The 19310-nt window shown below is 49.4% G+C and overlaps 1 protein-coding gene across 14 annotated transcripts in view; it reads right to left on the bottom strand.

Annotated features, from left to right (window-relative positions):
* Positions 1-497: 497 nt before the first annotated feature.
* PTDSS1 (phosphatidylserine synthase 1) overlaps positions 498-19310 on the bottom strand; it is a 46449-nt gene continuing 27636 nt past the window's right edge. For 12 of the 14 annotated variants that reach the window (XM_036436564.2, XM_036436566.2, XM_036436565.2 and 9 more), the window contains 7 exons: positions 16132-16273; positions 15006-15118; positions 13350-13415; positions 8832-8931; positions 3972-4040; positions 3259-3328; positions 498-1487 (listed from right to left, as the gene is read on the bottom strand). In XM_036436564.2, the coding sequence (XP_036292457.1) occupies positions 1387-1487; positions 3259-3328; positions 3972-4040; positions 8832-8931; positions 13350-13415; positions 15006-15118; positions 16132-16273 (661 nt within the window). In that variant the 3' untranslated portion in view covers positions 498-1386. Of the gene's footprint in view, positions 1488-3258; positions 3329-3971; positions 4041-7859; positions 7929-8831; positions 8932-13349; positions 13416-15005; positions 15119-16131; positions 16274-19310 lie in introns of those variants that run through there. The other 2 variants (XM_045581323.1, XM_045581324.1) reach the window with 2 other exon arrangements.

The raw sequence follows: 19310 nt of genomic DNA, 5'->3' as shown, positions 1-19310 counted from the left end.
TGCCCTGAGGAACCCAACCAGAAACCCTCTTGGTTTATGGGCCGGTGCTCAACCACTGAGCCACACCAGCCGGGCTGGCGGGCACAGCTCTGAGACGAGCAGCTCGCTGCCTCGCCTCGGGGCTCCCAAGGCCGCGGCCCGCACCGCACACAGCAGCCCCCGTGGCGGCCCTTCCTCGCTGACCCTCAGCCAAGTGCCGCCAGAGGCCCAGACCCAGGCCGTGACCCGCCTGCGTGACTCTCTGAGCCCCTTCACCCGGAATTCTTCTGCAGAAAAAGGAAAACGTGACACTCCCACGGTTAAAGGTTCCCTTAGCGGGAGAAAAGACGTGGAAACCTTCGTGCTCTGCGAGGGAGGGAACAGAAGGCTGCTTTCCGCGGGTGTCTATACGTCTACATAGAGCACTCACAGCCACCTGCTCCTAGGGTCCCTGTAAGGGCACGGGTTGCTGATAAGCAGGGAACAGACCAGAGGAGGCAGAGAGTGAGCACCTGGCAGACAGGTCTTGGACAGGCTTTAATGTGGATTGTTTTTCTGGAAACAGGCGCTGGCAGAGGGGGGAGCCTGGTGTGGAGAAGGGAGCACTCACCAGCACCTCACACGGAGCAAGAGACAATGTCAGCGACACGCCACGGAGGAAACAACGAACGGCAAAGGCACCTGGCTGCGGAGGGGCGGCCCCCAGCAGGCCCGCTGAGTGCACTGTGGGGGAGTGTGGCCGGGGAGGGTCCCACCGGGACCAAACTGGTTCCGACCAGAAGCCCAGGCCCCTGGTAGGCGGCTGCCCTCCCCTCAGATTGGGTCACACCTGCTGGGAGGTGTCAGGCCTAACAGGGGGGTGAGGGTGGCTGCTCAGTAACGCAAAAGCCCTCCTTTCCCTTCGCCTACAAGACGGGCCCTCCCCAGTTCAGCTCCAGCAGTGGCTTGAGGGCGGTCAAGCATCCGGACTTAAAAATAAACAACAAAATAAAACACAGACAGGCGGCCTGAGTGTAAACCAATGGAGTGGGAAGGCAGGTTCCTAACGCCCGGGGCCATCAGCTCTGAGGCCATCCCCCTGGCGAGGGACGCGTGGCTCTTGGCAGCGGTGAGGGCAGCGGCTTTTTCCTTCGAACCCGTGTCCCGCTTGCTGCTGGTGACCGCGTGCCAAGTGCGGACCTGGAGGAGGGACCCGCCTCGGCACAGGGCCCCGGGCAGCGCCTGCCTGCCGTGGCCGTGGCCGTGGCCGTGGCCGTGGGAAAGACTGACGCCCTCAGATAGTGACACCCCCGGGGTCCCCTCTCCTCTTCCGTCCGCGCCGTCCGTGCCCTCCTGGCGGGGGGTGCAATGACCGGAGTCCCTCTCCGTTCTAGGCACTCTCCGGACACCTCGGACCAACCGGGTCTTTCATTTCTTCCCAACGCCGTTGGTGACTTTGGACTTGGAATGTCGGTTCCTCCTTCGGGAAGAGTGGCTTTCGCTGTTGCCTGGATGCCTGTCTTCAGAACCTGCCAGAGGAACGAACGGTCACTGACACCGTGGCTCACTCAGGGCTGTGGCTGCCCAGCCGCCCGGCCGGGGGGTGAAGGGCGGGCTCTTCCACTGGTCCTTGCGCGCCACCTAGTGGCCTCGTTAATATATAAATGAAGGCAAGGCAGGGAGGCCCCGGAGCTGAGCCCCAGAGCACACAGCCTGGGGGGAAATGGGGTGGCGGCCCCGAGAATTCCTACACTCGCATGATGTGCAGGGTGAGGTGATGGAGCCAGAAGTGAGCGCACGAATGAAACCAAAGCACAGGGGAGGGCAATGAAAAGGGAAACCGCATGGGGGTCAAGTCTACCCTCGCAGCCAGAGTGCGCGATCCAGGTTCCCTCACCTGGACTCGCTACACACCCATCTCCAAACCCCTAAACTGGACAGGCTTGCTGGCTTTACAAGGTTAAACAGATCACATGCCCTCCGTCATGTGACCTGGAGGCCACTTCACAGATCTGCTCAGGACAAACAGGGCTGGAGCCACGCAGCGAAGATATCACCTGCCCTCAAGAGGCGCCGCCTACGAGGACAGCACCACCTCGCTGTCAGGCTGGGGGGGGGGGGGGGGTGTTTCAGAGAAAGACCTCTAGCCAGCTGAGTGCTGAGCAGTCAATCAGCCTGCACTGTAGGGCGGAGGGAGGGCCTGGGAGATGGCGGGGTGTGTGGGAGAGACGCTCCAGGGAGAGATGTGTAAGGCTTGGGAGGTCAGCCAACTTTCTGGCATTGGGTAGGCTCTGCTCTCGGGCTATGTACATGGCCATCTCCTGGCCTCACGGCCAAGCCAGAAGGCTGTCTGTCCCGGGCTCAGCCCCCGCCCCAGGGGGGCTCCACCTGAGACCACCACGAAGGAAGCTCAGAGGGTGCTGGCCTCCACGATAAGGGGCATCTGGCTTAGTCCACAGGACTTTTACCACTCTGAAACCATCTCAACGTGTGTGTGTGTGTGGGCGTGGGGTGTGTGTGTGTGTGCGCGCCAGTGCAGGGGGGTGTATGCCAGTGTCATCCGGAGGGAGAGCTCGGAGAGGCTTGAACCCCAAAGAACTCGGGAGGGCAGCCAGGACACCGCCTTCCTCTCCCCGTTCTTTCTGGGGAGATCCTCTGGGCAGTGACTCTCGGAGCTGAACCTCGGCCAGGCTTGGTTCTCGCCTTCAGTCAGGCCTCCCAGTGGGCTCAGAGGAACTGCTGTCCAGTAGGGCGTCTCAGTGCCATTATTTCGCGTCCCTAATTCTTTAAAATAACGAGTGGCCCCAAATCTTCCCCAAACGCTCCTTGGAGAGAGGCCAGCAGGAGATCCCTGACTTCACCGCTGACATCCCTCTCCTGCCGCCTGCCTCTGGGACAAATGGGCCACCCATCTACCCCTTCAGAAAGGCGTTCCTCTCGGGACACGGGCCTTCCTAAGCCTTTAACTCAGGTTAAAGCCGGAGGGAGAACACTCCCGGGGGAAGCTGAGACGTGGGGCCGTGACGCCTGCCTGCCTCAAAGGAGGCAGAACCATCGGCGCCTCCTCTTAAGCATGTTCCTTCCTGGGCAGAGCCTGCCAGCACATGCATGATCCTTCCTGGGCAGAGCCTGCCAGTACATGCATGTTCCTTAAAGGAACGGAGGCGCCGATGAGCCTGAGACCGTCCGAGCACATGCTTGTCAGCACACAGAAGCGAAATGCTGGCCCTCAGTGTCCTTTCTGGGCCTCGGGCAGGGCAGGACCCAGGAAGTTTTAGGCAGTGAGCAGAACAGAGGTACCTTTTGTGCCTTTCCCGTGAGGCCAGGAAATGTCCGGGCTGTAGCTGCCGTCCTCACACTCGGAGTAAGTCTGCGGAGAGAAGGGGCGGCTGGGTGAGGAGTGGGGACCTCCCTGGGCGGGCGGGTGACAGGCCCTGCCCTCCCCAGCGGCTCGGTCACCACACCCAGGCCAGGACCTCCTCCAGCTTCTATTCTCAGCTAGGAAGCCAAGGTTATCTCCCGGGTGATGCAGGATACGCTTCTAGAAAGTTACTTTTTGTTCCTTAGACTCAAGGTATGATGAATAAAGAGCGAAAGGTGTTACTTAAAAAAAAGAAATTACAGTTGACAGGACTGCTCTAGCGCTTTAAGCCCGCATACACCCATCCTCTCGCTAATCCTTGCATCTACTGGGGGCGGGCTGGCGGGCAGGCGTATCACAGGGAGAATCCCGGGCTGGGCCCAGGAGGAGGCGGGACAAAGTGGAAGGGCTGGGGATCAGAGGCAGCCTTCCCAAAAGTGACCCGGGCTCTCCCACATGCTTGACACAAACAAACAAGTCCTAAACCTCTTCCAGAGGAGGGTGAATATGCTGGCATATGGACAAGGCGTTACAGCAGACACAGCCACCGGCCGGGAGGGAAGCGGGCTGGTCGGGTGCCCACAGGCTGAGGCCCGTGTCCTCCCAGGAGCCCGCCCGGGCCCCGCTCACCGCCCCGCCCCGCCCCGCCTACCTTTCCTCGGTGGCCGCAGTGCTCGGCGTACCACACCATGCCGTACAGGCACAGGAAGGTGGTGAAGGCCTGCAAGGGAAACGGCACGTGTGGTCAGCGCTGCTGTGCAGACCCACGCCCAGAGCCCGGGTGTCCGCGGGAGTTCACAGGAGGCGGCTGGGGCGGAGCGGAGCTGGAGCATCGCAGAGGCTTTGCCGGGAGGCTATGCGAGCAGCCCCGACTGTGGCTCTCCTAGCGGAACGAACCCCGTTCTGCTCAGGACACAGGGTTCGCCCAGGCCGCCCTGTCCCCGGGGAGGGTCGTGAGGATCCGTCTGTCGCCGCCCAGGGGAAGAGGGCCTCTGCACAAGGGCAGTTTCGCTGTCTGGGTCCCGGACTGGAAGCATTCGGGGCAGACAGCCGGGGGAGCACGCCGGCCGCTGCTGCCCGGCCTGCACAGCCTTTCCGGTGCCCACTGCCTCGGTGGCCCACGCTGGCCCCGGTTCTGGCGGCTTTTGATTTTGCTGCTTGGGAAGACAGGCAAGTCAGGAGAAGTAAAAAGGCCCTGTCCACTTCCTCTGACAGAACGCCTTCTTCAGGCGCCGTTCTCACCGCCCAGCCTCCGGCCGGACCCGCCTTCCCGCCGAGGACCCACACCTCGGCCCGGCGTGGGAACAGGCGTGGCGTCACGGGAGCTTCTCTTCCCGGGGAACGCTTTTCGCTGTTTCTGAGAACCGTAGCTTCAGAGCTACAAGGGTCACCACACAGCTCATTCATATCGAGTCTCTCCTTTCACAACCCTGAGGAGGACACACAGCGCGTGTGCGGCCGAACGGGAGCCAGAACCCAGGCCTACGAATACCCCCCTCCCAAGGCGCAGGGATGGCTGTCGGGATAAACAGGGCTTCATGCCCGTTCATCTTCGCATCTCTGCCCGCTAGCCCTCCACTCACCCAGCCCCAGAAGGGAAAGCACCACAGGAACAGCCAATACCCACAGCATCCAGCATCAGCCCTGCCCCGGAGGGAGGGAGGGAGGGAGGCGCCCCAGTGCGGGAGGCAGGGTGAAATCTCTGCACAACGGCTGGTAGTTTAGCTTCAGCCCAGCTCCTTTACGTTACCAATCTTTCCTAAGTATCTGTGAATAACTAAGAGCCTGGGGGGACCAGGGAAGTGGGAAGAGCAGCCTGATGGAGGGAACATGGAACCCACAGGACACCAGGCCATTTACATTAAATCCACATGCAGTTTGGATTGTTTGGCATCCACCTACAGATGTGAGACCTAAAGAACAAAGGCTCACATTCCCCCATCAAAAAACTAGGCAATGAACGGATGTATTAAAACTATAAAAGAAAAACTTCTCATCTTTACCACATTCTAGCACACGCTCAGATTTCTAACATACACCACCCACTGAAGGACCACCTTCAAGGTTTGGGAGAGTGGGAGAGTGTGCAGCGTATTGGCCTCTGTATGTGCTAGGTCCTTTCCAAGGAGCAAAACAGGCCATCTACGCTTCACCGAAGGTTGGGAGGATGGGTCCCTCCTTCTGAGACCAGTAGGTGGCTATGCAGCAGAGTGGGGAGGCAGCCCAGAGAAAGGTCACTCCACTAGGCCAATGGGAAGTGAGGGCTGCGCTGTCATTTCAAATTTTGTCCACCAGAGGGCAGGTGTGAGAGGCTCATCTGCTTCAGTCCCCAGCCCCACCCCAGCCCTGGGAGGGCAGCTCAGCAGACAACTCTGCAGGGGGCAGGCTGAGCAGACAGGGGGGGAGCTGCTTATCAGCACAGCACTCGTCCCAGGAGACAAAAGCTTATAATTTGGGGTTTGCAATCACACCTGTGGAAATCTAGGCAAGTACCCACTAAAAATGTCAAGGCCTAAATTTAAAACAGCAACTGTACAGATTTTGCTTAAAGAAAGGAAATAAAATAAGAAAGAGGAGAAAAACGTGTGGGATGAGCGCCAAGGCTGTGCCGGCACTGAGGGTGTCAAACCAGGCGGCCTCCAGGTCAGGACAACGCAGGTCCCAGCTCACCGCACCGACACCCGCTGAGGCCAGCAGGCCACCCTCTCTCCCGCTGGTCTAGCCGCTAAGCTAACCTACCGTCCCAGCATGTTCTCCCCCAGCGAGCGGAAGAGGAGGGCTCCGTTCCTCGCAGTCACGTGGGAGGCCGGTGCACATACTTAACATGCCTGTAGTGAGTCGTGTTGGCCTCACTCCTGAGTTTGAGATCAATCTTGATCTTTAGAAATGGCCATGAGCCCAGCTGGTGGGTTCAGTGGTTGAGTGTTGACCTATGAACCAGGAGGTCACAGTTCACTTCCCGTCAGGGCACAGGCAGCCGGGTCTGTGGGCTTGGTCCCCAGTTGGGGCCCTGCAGGAGGCAGCCGATCCGATCGATGCTGCTCCTCTGATCTGCAGGTCCTCCTTCCGCTCTCTCTCCCTCCTTCTGCGGGGAGGACAACATTGTACGACTGGGCCTCTCCAGCCCCCGACAACAGGGGGAGATTGAGATTCCGAGCAGGGAAAGGGTTGGGACTGGAATTCGGGAAGATCACCCGGGGGCGGCAGTGTGGAGGATGGATCTGAAGGGCAGGATGGAGAACCTGGTGTGCGGACGGCTACACGGGCAGCGGGAAGAGGGTGGAGCTGAGCCACCTGGGTGGATGACTAGCACCTGGTGACCTGCAGACCAGAGAGTGACAGAGGAGAGGAGCGGGCACCTGAGGGATGGGAGAGCTGTTCACGGGACCCCTCAGTCCTGCTCACTCATTACCTCCTGGGAGCCCCGGCCAACTCCCACCTCCTATGTGCTCTCTCCAGCGCTCCTTCAGCTCCGTGTACAAGTCCTCCGTGATGCTTAGCACACGTTAACATCATCCCTTTGTACAGATAATTCCCGTCCCGATGTGGAGACCCTTGGAGGGGCACCCTCTGCCACTTACCCTGTGTGACTGGGGCAAGTATGAACCTCCCTGAGCCTTTATTCATTCACCAATAAAAGGGCTAATAGTGCCTCCCCTCACCGCGTAGAGAATTGTGCCATTCATGAGCAGGGCTCAGAACAGCGTCTGCGCAGGGTGAGCACTAATTCTCATCCCACCATCCACCTGTGGGCGCCCTCACCGGGTGCAGCGTGACGAGCACTCAGGAAATGTGTGAAGGAAGAACAAACACGCAGGAACCCTGCTAAGTGGGGGAGGTCGAAGGGAGGACCAGAAGTGCTTCGTGTCCTTACACAGTCACAGACACCAATGCAAATCCCAAATCACCAAGGTAAGGAGGCCTATGTGAAGTTCATAAGTAAAACAGAGAGCAGGTCTCTACAACTTAAGCAGAGACTGTGGGGTCCCTGTAGGTGGGGTGACCAGAGCAGGCTTCCTGGGCACGGTCGGAGGTCACGGATGCACTGAGGGGTCGAGGGGGTGGCTGGACACCTGCCCACGTCCCAGGAGTCCCCCTGCCTCCACTCTCTGTGATCCCCCTGGCACCAGGTGAGGCAGTCAGCCACACTACAGGTCACACACCTGCGGTCACAGCACTTGTTACAATCTCCACGCCCATCTGCACCTCTCCTCCCTATCCCTGCATGGATGCTCAGGGAGGCAGAGTGTGAACTCTGGAGTTTCAGTACAAAGGAAACCATTGTTTCCTCTGGTTGTTCGAGCTAACACAGGGCAGAACCGGCCCCAGGTACCCTGGCACAGTTAGCATTTCTCACAAGTAACCCCAAAAATAGAAACCGTGAAAGGCAACAAAAAACACTTAAAAATACAAAGTTTAGTCTTGCAAAAAAATAAGACCTGAATCTGATTAAGCCTCTAGATTCAGCTACCAATTTATAGAAAATATAGAGGACAAAGAAATCTATTCCATTACATACAGGATGAAATCAGGAAAATCCAGACCGTGGGAAAACCTACAGGACAAAGGAACTGGTTTCTTCAACAAGTAAACTGCAAAGGTGAGAGAGCAAGAGATAGAAGGGAATTATAAATTAAAGAGACTTAAAGAGGCATGCCAACGATTGTTAAAGGTGGGTACTGATTCAAATACATTTTCCTGATACAAAATTTAAGAACAGCAATCCGAAATTTAAGTCAGTAATCCGAACTTTGATTAGATATTTGATAATGTTAAGGAATTATTGCTAATGCTTTTTCAAATGTAATAATGATATGGTGGTTGCATTAAATAAACAAACAAAAAAAGGCATTTTTTTTTCTTCTTTTAGAGATACATCCCGAAATATTACAGGTGGATCTGCTTCAAAATAATTTGGGGTGGACATAATGAGTAGGACACAGAAGGAAACCAAACTGGCTGTGAGCTGGTAATTGTTGGAACTGAATCAATAATGGGTACATAAGGGTCATCTACTCTATCTAGGTCCAAACACATTAGAATTCTCAGTGATTATAAAGGAGTGCAAATTAATCTTCTAGACCACGTGAATAAAGAATCCTAAGCTTACATGTAAAATAAGACTTTTCTCCAAAACAATAAAACACCTACGTTAAGGAGGACAGTCGCAATGTGTAAGCGAGGTAAGCTCTCACTTCCCATCAGAGGTGAGGGAAGGGTCCGAGGACGATGGAGCTGCAGGGATGCTCTGCGTGTGTAGATGAATTCCCGTTATAAGTAAAATGAATGCATGTACGAGGCGCCTGCAGAGGACTCTGACCGGGACCCGCGAAGGACACCCATTCCGCCTGCCATGTGGTTCTGTGCGTTTATTCTTGAACTTGAGACTGGTGACCATCCCTAGGTTATTACAAATGGAATATCCTGTCTATGAACTTCTAAGAAACCTTGGTACACAAAAGAGGTGTGGGGAGTTTAGCTAACCCTTTGGGTAAGAAAAGTAATGACTTACCACGCAAAGAAGCCAAAGCACAACATAGAGTATCTGTGTCTTAGAGAAGAGATCTTGTCCAAATTTTATGCAAACAATAGCTTCCAGGAAAGCAATGACCCTGTAACAAAGAATAAGAGGTTAAATTCCCAGTATCAGAGCATATACCTTCCCAGAAAAAATGCATTATTCCATTAAGAAGTGCGCAGGATTTCCACCCCAAACAGCGGTAGCAGGTCCCCCACAAAATGACACCGTTCTACCCCACTGCACTTCCCACATAAAACACAGCTGACGCCTGAACAATACGGGTTTGGACTGTGTGCGTCCACTTATCTCAATAAATACTGTAAATGTATTTTCCTTATGGTTTTCTTAGTAACACTTCCTTTTCTCTAGCTTAGTGTAAGAGTGCATATACAATACATATAGCATAGAGATATGTGCTCACTGTTTATGTCATCGGAAAGCCTTCTGTTCAACAGCAGGCGACTAGCAGTTACGTTTGGGGGCGTTAAGAGTGATATGCAAATTGTCAACTTCAGGGGTTGATGCCCCTGATCCCCATATTGGCCAATTGTGTGTGTGTGTGTGTGTGTGTGTATTACATATACTACATAATCATATATACACATATATGTTTAATAGAAGGTCCGGACCTCACAGCTGACTTCATAATGGCCTGAACTTGTCAGTCACCAGTTTTAGGAAGTGCTTTGCTCCTATGCTAAGGACTCTGGGCTAAGCCAGTGTCCATGCATGTGGCCTTCTCAGTGGGGATGACCACTGAGCAAAGACTGGGTGGGAAGGGGGGCAGTGGGGCGGCCCAGAGTGAGGGGAGGGGCAGCATTGAGTTTTAGAGGAACATGGGTTGCAGGCCCCCTAGGAATCACTATGATTCAATTTACATTTTATTTATTTATTTTTAAATCCCTTTTTTTTCTTTTCATTTTTTATTAAGGTATTACATGTGTACACATCTTACCATTGTCCCCCCACCCCACTCCCATGCATGCCCTCTCTTCCCAGAGTTTTGTGTCCATTGGTTATGCTTCTATGCATGCACATAAGTCTTTCAGTCAATCTCTTATCTCCCCCACCTCTCCCTAATCTTCCCACTGTAATTTGACATTCTGTTTGATGCTTTACTGTCTCTGTATCTATCTTTTTGTTCAACAGTTTATAATTTTCTTTATTATCCATAAATGAGTGAGATCATGTGGTGTTTTTCTTTCACTGACTGGCTTATTTCATTTAGCATGATGTTACCCAATTCCATCCAGGCTGCTGCAAATGGTAAGAATTCTTTCTTTTTTATGGCAGCATACTATTCCATTGTGTAGATGCACCATAATTTTCTGATCCAGTCATCTGCTGATGGGCACCTAGGCTGTTTCCAAATACTGGCTATTGTAAATTGTGCTGCTATGAACATAGAGGTGCATATATCCTTTCTTATTGGGTTTCCAGTTTCTTAGGTTATATTACTAAGAGTGGAATCACTGAGTTCAAATGGAGTTCCATTTTCAGTTTTTTGAGGAAACTCCACACTGTTCTCCACAGTGGTTGCACCAGTCAGCATTCCCACCAGCAGTGCACGAGGGTTCTTTTTTCTCCACATCCTCACCAACACTTGTCGTTTGTTGATTTGTTGATGATAGCCATTCTAACAGGTGTGAGATGATACCACATTGTCGTTTTGATTTGCATTCAATTTATACTTGATAGATGTGACAGCCCCGGGTTATGGAAGCTGTGAACAACAGGACAGACTAGCTATGCAGACCTGTTCCTCAGATTTTTAATTCACTTGGTTTTTAGATTAACTTGTTGATATATATGTATTTGTTAATTATAATTTTTATCTTTCTTTTTCTTTTTTCTTTTCTTTTCTTTTCTTTTCTTTTCTTTTCTTTTCTTTTCTTTCTTCTTTAAGAATACCTTTCAGCATGTCATATAATACTTGTTTGGTGGTGATGAACTCCTTTAGCTTTTTATCTGTGAAGCTCTTTATCTGCCCTTCAATTCTGAATGATAACTTTGCTGGCTACAGTAATCTTAGTTGAGCCTGGGTCCAGGGCTTTTGGCAGGGTTGGGGGAATAATTCTCGCTATTCATCACTTTTAATATTTCTTGCCACTCCCTTCTAGCCTGCATAGTTTCTGTTGAGAAATCAGCTGAAAATTGTATGGGTGCTCCTTTATAGCTAACTAACTGCTTTTCTCTTGCTCCTTTTAATATTCTCTTTGTCTTTTGCTCTTGGAATTTTAATTATGATGTGTCTTGGTGTGGTCCTCTTTGGATTCCTTTTTTTGGGGTTCTGTGCAATTCCTGTCCTTGTAAGTCTATTTCGTTCACCAGGTGGGGGAAGTTTTCCGTAACTATTTCTTCCAATAGGTTTTCAGTATCTTGCTCTATCTCTTCTTCTGGGACCCCCATAATTTTGATGTTGGTTCCTTTGAAGTTGTCCCAGAGGCTTCTTATACTATCTTCAACTTTCTGGATTCCCTTCTCTTCTCACTTCTGTGGGGGAGTGTCCTCTGACTCTTTGTGTTCCAAATCTTTGACTTGATTCTTGCAATCTTCCGGTCTGTTTTTAGGACTCTGTATAATTTTTTTTATTTCAGTCAGTGTATGCTTTATTTCTATTTGATCCCTTTTCATATCCTCAAAGGTCTCATTTATTTTATCGGTCTTTTCTAGGAAATTCTTGAAAAACCTTATAACTGTGGTTTTGAACTCTATATCCAGTCTTTTGTTCTTCTCCCTCTCTTTCGTTTGAGATCTATTTCCTTGTCCCAGCATTTTTGCTGCTTCCCAGAATTGGTAGGATCACTTTGTGTGTTTGGTGTCCTATATGGCCCAGTGGGTCAGCCTCCCCAGTTACCTGAGGTAGACACTGTTGGTGCTCTCCTTTGTGGACTGCGTGTACAGCCTTGTTGTAGTTAAGACTTGATTGTTGTTGGTATCACTGGGAGGAATTGACCTTCAGGCCCATTGGATGTACCAGCTGTGTCTACTCCGGGATACCTTCTGTATTGGAGACAGTCTTATAGGATCAGACTTGCAAAATTGCAAAAGTCTCTGTGCTCAGCTTGGATGGGGCAGAGTCTCAGGGTTGAGCTGACAGTCTTGGCTTCCCGTCAGCCCTGCCCTTGTGTGCAAGCCTCTGACCTCTGCCTTCTGCTGCTCCCCTGAGTTTCTGCCTGTCTCAGATTCCCCATGCAAAAGCGTGGGTGCTCCAGGGGCTTGCCCAGAATTGGGTTGGGTCTCTGTAGTCTGGAGCTTCTGATTCCTTCTGCTTTTGAGAAACTGAGGCAACCTCCGTCGTCAGACCTCTCTGTGAGCACTTACTCGCATGTGACTATAGACTCTGCCCACTGCAGGTCCTGCCTCCCCTAGTCTCCCAGACTCTGAGTCTCCAGGTGCCTTTCTCTACAGTCCGGACTCCACCTGTATGAGCCTAGGTCCTCAAAGTTTTGGCCGGGATAGGGGAGTCTGTCTCTTGAATGTGTCCCTTATGAGAGTAGTTGAAATCTAGTGTCATCTCACACTGACCACTAGATACACTAGTTTCTGGATCTAATGGGGAGCAGTTCAGCTACTGTCTGAGGCCACCCAGCAGGGGCTACCACAAGAACTACAGTTTTCTCCTGATTGCTTGGGACTTGGCGGTTTTGTTGCTGGAGCTGCAGTTTATTTCGTTAAGCTGCCACAATATAGGCCATTTATATGCAAAAGCAGCTCTGTGGTGCTCGGGCAGGTCTGTAGAATGGGTGGGCGGGGCTTCAGGGTGGGGCGGGGTCTCAGAACGTCACTTGGCTGGGGCGTGGCTAACAGTGATGGCTGCAGTCAGCTGTCTCTGCCCTTCCATGTTCCCAAGTCCCCGCGTCCCTGCGATCCAGCACAGTAAACAGTGATTGCTGCTCTCACCTCTGCAAGAGAGTCGCCCTCACTTTCGGACCCAATGGCCGACAGTCCAGCTTCTCCCCATAGGCGTCTGGGTCCCCCACGTGACCCCAGAAACTGGATTTCAAAGTGATCAGGAGCTTGTTTCCTTTTGGGTTGGAAAAAAAAAGGCCGCGCGCCCAGTCGCCTGCCACCAGCCCGATTCGCATGCATCGGTACCGAGGCTCCTCTGCTTTTCAGCTCTTGCACTCCTTTCTCTTCCAGCCAGCCTTCCCGTGTTTTTGGGTGATAGACGTCCTGTATATTAGTTTTAATTTTGAAATTGTTGTGCGAGGCGGCAGACCAGTTGTTTACCTACGCTGCCACCTTGGTTTCTCCAATCTATCTTAATTTAAAGGAATTATAAAGTAATTATCTAATTCACTGTATTTTATACTTCACCTTCTGAGAATAAAAAGAACTAAGGTTAAAAAAAAAAAAAAAAAACTCCACAAATGAAAGCCATCTAAAAACATCAGCAAGCCTTCCTAGGAAAATCGCATTGAAAGGCATTCAACACCGGGTCAAGAAATAGCAGAAGCGATGTAGAGGCGAACGAGCTTTTAAACCTCCCCAGCGGCAGGCACTTACCCAAACACCCAGCACTGAGTCCCCACGCGCTTGCACTGCGTGTCGGTGAGGTAAGCGTAGTACTGTCTGAAAGGACAAAGGGGGCATTCACTGAGCTTCTGTAAGCCAGCCGGTCAACGTGGAATTAAGTTACTGTGACAGATGAATATACAGATGTCCTGCCCTCCTCCATATACTCCAGCTGCCTGGTCTAGTTCTACTCCAGGAACTGGGAAGCTGGTGACTGTTGGAATGTCCCTGTGAGAAGTTAGGAGTTTGGGCTGGGATGTAAGGAGGGGAGCCTGGTTTAAAGGGCCAGGTTATTGGCAAAGATGGTCTTGGTCCAGGGACAGGCTCCCAGAGCCTTGAGCCAAAGCAGCCCTAGTGGGTGCCTCAGTCCCCCGCTATGGAGGCGATTCTGAGAGTCACCCGCGCTGTCATTAACTGTCTCCTCTGGCTCACTCCAGGCCAAGGTGGCTGATGGTAGCCAGGCAAAAAACATAGATATTTCCTGGCTCTCAGAAGCCAGAATGGCACCTTGCAGTCACTAAATGCCAACGATTTTGAGTTGACAAGATTGAGAGAGAAAAGTAGGTGGTCAATGATATAGAGCTGAAAGACTTAGAACAGCATCTACCCAAAAGAAATACAAGACAAGCCACAAACGCAATTAATAGCCACATAAGAATGCAAAAAGGAAAGATGAAATTCACTTTCATAATCTAAGTGAATTAACCCAACATACTGAAAACATTATAAAGAAGTGCTCTATGTTGTGTTTGTACTGGGTCTCCACAGTGCAGGGTACTTTACATTATAGCACATTTCGATGTGGACTGGCCACATTCCAGTCCACATCGAAATGTGCTCAACCCATCCCTTCAGAAGCTGCACCTGAACCAGGAGTTCATCATCGTGTCTGAGATAACAAACTCTGAGGATTTATGAAAGCTATCTATAAAGGCATATAAAACACAGAATTTTGCATCAAACTTCAGGGGATTCACTTATACCTAAAGCTCATCCATGAACGATCATCTCTTCACCTCAAAGACCCTGATGAAGAATTCAAGTGATAAAGAATTCAGATCTTTGCCCAGCTAATGTGTCTTAGTGGTTGAGCGTCAACCTATGAACCAGGAGGTCACAGTTTGAGTCCCGGTCAGGGCACATGCCCAGGTTGTGAGCTCAACCCCCAGTGTAGGGCATGCAGGAAACAGCTGATCAATGATTCTCTCTAATCATTGATGTTTCTGTCTCTCTCTCCCTCTCCCTTCCTCTCTGAAACCAATACAAATACAATAAAAAATATATATCGAATGTCAACTGTAAATAAGAAAAATAACATCATCTGTGATTTCAGATTTACCATAAAAACATTTGTATTTTTCAATAATCTCATTAAAAAGGAAACCTCAACATCACTGCTACTCATTTTTTTTTTTTTTTAAATAAGCCCTGAAGATTATAAGGGGTTTGAAAATGATGTTATTTTGATTATTCACTTCTGTTACTGACGTCTGAGCAAAACATTTTCTTCATATTATGAACATATAATTCTTTACAATGATAGTTTCCTGGGGAATCTGCTAGTTTATGTGACTTCCCTTATGCCAAACAGGAGAATACAAAGCAGGTTAACATGCTCACGTGGCAGTGAGACGTACAAAGCTTTACCTCACTGTGGGCGCCGTGATGCCACCAATAAAGAGAATCCTACACCAGCTCAGTGGATGACCGGCTTGGAACACAAAGATATGTTTCAAGAAGAAGGTGTTCAACTCAGTCAGCTGAAAAAGGAGGAGGCATCCGTCAACCTGATACTTCATTCTAAGTCATAATCATATACTCATTCCCTTATGACAGTGTTTTCCAAACTTTTGACATATGTGTACCCCTCCTATAGTTTTCGTAACGCTGAGTACCCCTAGTACTCATGAGAACGTAGAATTAGGCGCAGCTTAAGCATGGTGCAGTGCATATTCCCAACAAACTCCGGTGCAACGCGGACCCCCACCAAACTCTTCCCGTACCCCGGGGGGTACGCGTACCACACTTTGGGAAACACTGCCTTATGGGAAGTCTACAACTAAAACTAACTGGTATGTTCAAAGCATTTTCAGAGAACACATGGGGTCTTCCAAGGGTCGTTATTGAGACTTGTAATAGCTGGTACAACATGGGCATCAGCCAGCAGGGGGCAAGAGGGAGGTACTGGGGTGCTAGGAGAAACACCTGGGGGCACCAGCTACTTGTCATGCTTCCTGGTTCACACAGTTGTCACTTGGGTCATGTGTGTGATCTGCTGGGACAGTCCTGGTTCAATTCCTGGTCGGGTCCCATGCCTCAGTTGCGGGTTTGATCCCCAGTAAAAGGCATACGAGGCAGCCGATCAATGATTCTCTCTCATCATTGATTTCTCTCTCTCTCTCAAATCAATGAAAACATATTTAAACAAATAAAATAAAATAAATTACTGAAAGTGGCAACAGCCTAGACACAATTTTAAAAATCACACATTGAATTTGAAACAAACAAACAAAAAAGCCTTGCATTTGTTAATTTGGTCCTGAAAATGATCTTTCTAAAAAGCAATCCAATACCTAACTCTTTGGGTGATGGATGATTACTATGAGGTCCTTTAGGGAAATTTTAATTTGTTCCTTATTTGCCATTCAAAGACTCATATTTTAAAATGCCTTCATGATGAAGCACCTAGCTGGTAAGCAATGTCAACTAGCATCACCTCTAAATTCTTGGATAGTTTTATTTTTCCCCTGGCTGAGGGCATCTGAAAGCATACCTGCCAGATGATCATGAACAGGTATATCCCAGCCACCCTCTGAAATGAAGACTTGGGGTCGAACCATCGAACGTAGGTCCAGCTGGCAGGCGTGAACTGCAGCACGGCTCTTTTGATTTTCCCCGTGGTGGTGTGGATGTCCCTGTAAGAAGAGAACAGCTCCAGTGAGAATCCGAAGAGATAAGAAAGGGGAAGAACAAAAACCCCAAAACAAGAAAAAACGAACAACAGAAGAGCCTCGGCGTTGACTGCTTACAACCAGTGCCCCGCACAGAGGAGGCCTTTCTCTGAGATCTGGCTCCGCACCATGGGCCCCTCTGCACGGGTCACGCCCGGGGGAAGGTCCGGGATGATGGCACCGCAGAGCCCAGCCCCGCAGAGCCAGGAGGGGCCTTGCTTGGTGAATGCCAACGAAAGGAGCTGAGAGGCACTGGAGACCAAGTTCTGGACCCAGGCAGGGAGGAGAAGGGTGCCAGCAAGGATCCGACTAGCACCACTGTTTGCCTCCCAGGCCGAGGCGTCTTAGTAGGAGAGCATGCTCCACATTCTCACCGTCTCCACGTCTTCACTGCACCCTGTTTCTCCCTCAGGTAAGTGAGCTGCGAATTTTAACCTTATTTAAAATATATACATATATATTTTATTGTTTTTTTTATAAAGAAGAAGGGAGAGAGATAGAGAGTTAGAAACATTGATGCGAGAGAAACATAGATCAGCTGCCTCCTACACATCCCCCACTGGGGATGTGCCCGCAACCAAGGTACATGCCCTTGACCAGAATCGAACCTGGAACCTTGCAGTCTGCAGGCCAACACTCTATCCACTGAGCCAAACCGGCAAGGGCAACCTTATTTTTGATCCTAGAATTGACTTAATTAAAAATGTCATATGCCCATGGCAGAAACAGTCACATATTTCAGATGTAGGCTCAGAGAGAGCAACTAGAGGACGCAGGCTCACTCTGCAGGCCTGAGAGCGGGTGTGCACGCCAGCCCTGACTCGCTAGTGCAGGAGAGCCAAAACCCGGTCCACAGCAGTGAACAGTGTCAACGCACATCAGGGATCTGTAAGTCTCACCGTGCTAAGTGCTGAAGGCTCAAGTGCAAACAAGTCAGGCCTTTACTCCTTTGGAGGGAGGCGGGGGAAGTGGAAGGAAACCAGGTTTGCTCCTCATTCACTCACCTACCCATCAACAAGCATGTAGGCAAAACAGAAACTCTCCAAAATAAACAGAACTATGAAGGTCCTGTATTTTTTAAAAATGGCCAAACTTCGTCAAAAGATGCAGGGATAGTGGGGAATAAATAGAGAAATTTGGCCTAATTAAGATTTGGAATACTTCATATAGTAAAGAAGTTGTTAATTCAACTTAAGTGAATCTATAGCCATTTATACAAAAATGACTATAGATTTTTTTAAATTAGCACCAATAGAACTTTTGGTGCTATTTTAAAAAAGCAGTTTTAAAAAAGAACCATAGAACTTTTTAAAAAGCACCAATGGGATTTTCTGTTGATTAGTTTGTTGACCCGACAAAATGATTCTCAAGTTGAATTTGAAGTATAAATATATGAAAATAGGTAAGTGTTATGTCAGGGCTTAAGGAGCCAGACAATCTGACACAAATTCAGACTCTGGTTAAAATTCAGTTCGATGGTTAAATGTCCTTCAGCAATTGCTAAACCTAAATCTTTGTATCGTTATCCCTAATATAGAAAAATGTAGTGTCTACCCTAAGATTGATAGAAAGCTCAATTATAGAGCTTGCTTGGAGCAGTATCCAGCACAGCTACAGTTTGTTACATTATATATGTGGTGCCTTAAATATATTAACAAGCATTCTTTCTAGTCACTGATTAAAGAAAGAATTCTAAAATTTCTTATAATAAAAAGACTAAACCACTAAAGAATTAGAAGAAAATATGGTTAACATGAACCTAAACAAAAAGATTTAAAGCTTTTAAAGTTTAAATGACAAAACTTCCACAAAAAAATGTAAAGAGGATGTCAAAATGGAAAATAAAGTCACATTTATGACAAATGTTAAAATCCTTAATCCAGAAAAATCGCTAATAAAAGAGAAAAATCCAATAGAAATACACTAGAAATTTAATGTCACACAATTTTATGTATAATAAAATTGACAAAGCTTAAAAATAAAATTCAAAGCAATAGTGAAATGAACACATATTCATTGGTGTATACAGGTGAGAACATAAATTGGTATATTCTTCTTGTAAGAATTTATATTAAAAAAAAATCAGATATGCACAGGCACATATTAAAAAATGTCCACTTTTTGATAAAAGTGAAAAGTCTGAAAAATGCTCATAAAAGGGAATTGTTTAAATACCTTATGGTTTATCCATATGTTGGGATATGAAAAAAAAACCTTTTGAAAAAAATTTTTTTAAATTAACTGTTGGAAAATGCTCATATTTTGTTATTTAAATCAATGAAGTTTTGGACACACTAAAAAGGACTGTTTTCATTATCAATACCGCGTGCTTTCCCTCCTTATCAATGGCATGGTCCCTGCCAGTCAAACTGAGGAGCAGGTTCAGAGAGGCACTGTCCCCCACGGGGGCAGAGGAGGGACGCGCAGCTTAAACTAGACAGTCTGAGACAACTACCTGCAGACGTAAGAAGTGAGCCAGGTCAGGAGAGTGAAGGCCCAACTACCTGCAGACGTAAGAAGTGAGCCAGGTCAGGAGAGTGAAGGCCCAACTACCTGCAGACCTAAGAAGTGAGCCAGGTCAGGAGAGTGAAGGCCCAACTACCTGCAGACGTAAGAAGTGAGCCAGGTCAGGAGAGTGAAGGCCCATGGGAACACAGGTCAATCCCAGGCCGGCGGGAGTGTATACATGGGCTCAGGGCGCTCCGAACCCTGGAGGGTGTGGAGAAAGGTACCCTGCTGAGTCCACGGAAGCACACTTTGTCCTAAAGACCACGGGAAGCTGTCATAGGGGAATGATATGGGGAATGGGACATTCTTCAAAAAAATCAATCCAGCAGTGGTGTGAGGAGGCTTTGAGGGGTTGCCCTGGAGAGAGGGGACTAATTAATCCAGCGATGGCAGCCTGACTTGCAGGCTGAGGCACACAGGTACAAAGGAGGAGTTTTGAGAAAATCATAAATGACTTAGTACTTTCTGGATGAATGCTTGAAATTAGGTTTCT

This window comes from Pipistrellus kuhlii, unplaced genomic scaffold (genome assembly GCF_014108245.1).
Source record: "Pipistrellus kuhlii isolate mPipKuh1 unplaced genomic scaffold, mPipKuh1.p scaffold_m20_p_14, whole genome shotgun sequence".
NCBI classification, from domain to species: domain Eukaryota; kingdom Metazoa; phylum Chordata; class Mammalia; order Chiroptera; family Vespertilionidae; genus Pipistrellus; species Pipistrellus kuhlii.
This window is presented reverse-complemented; position numbering and strand designations above follow the sequence as displayed.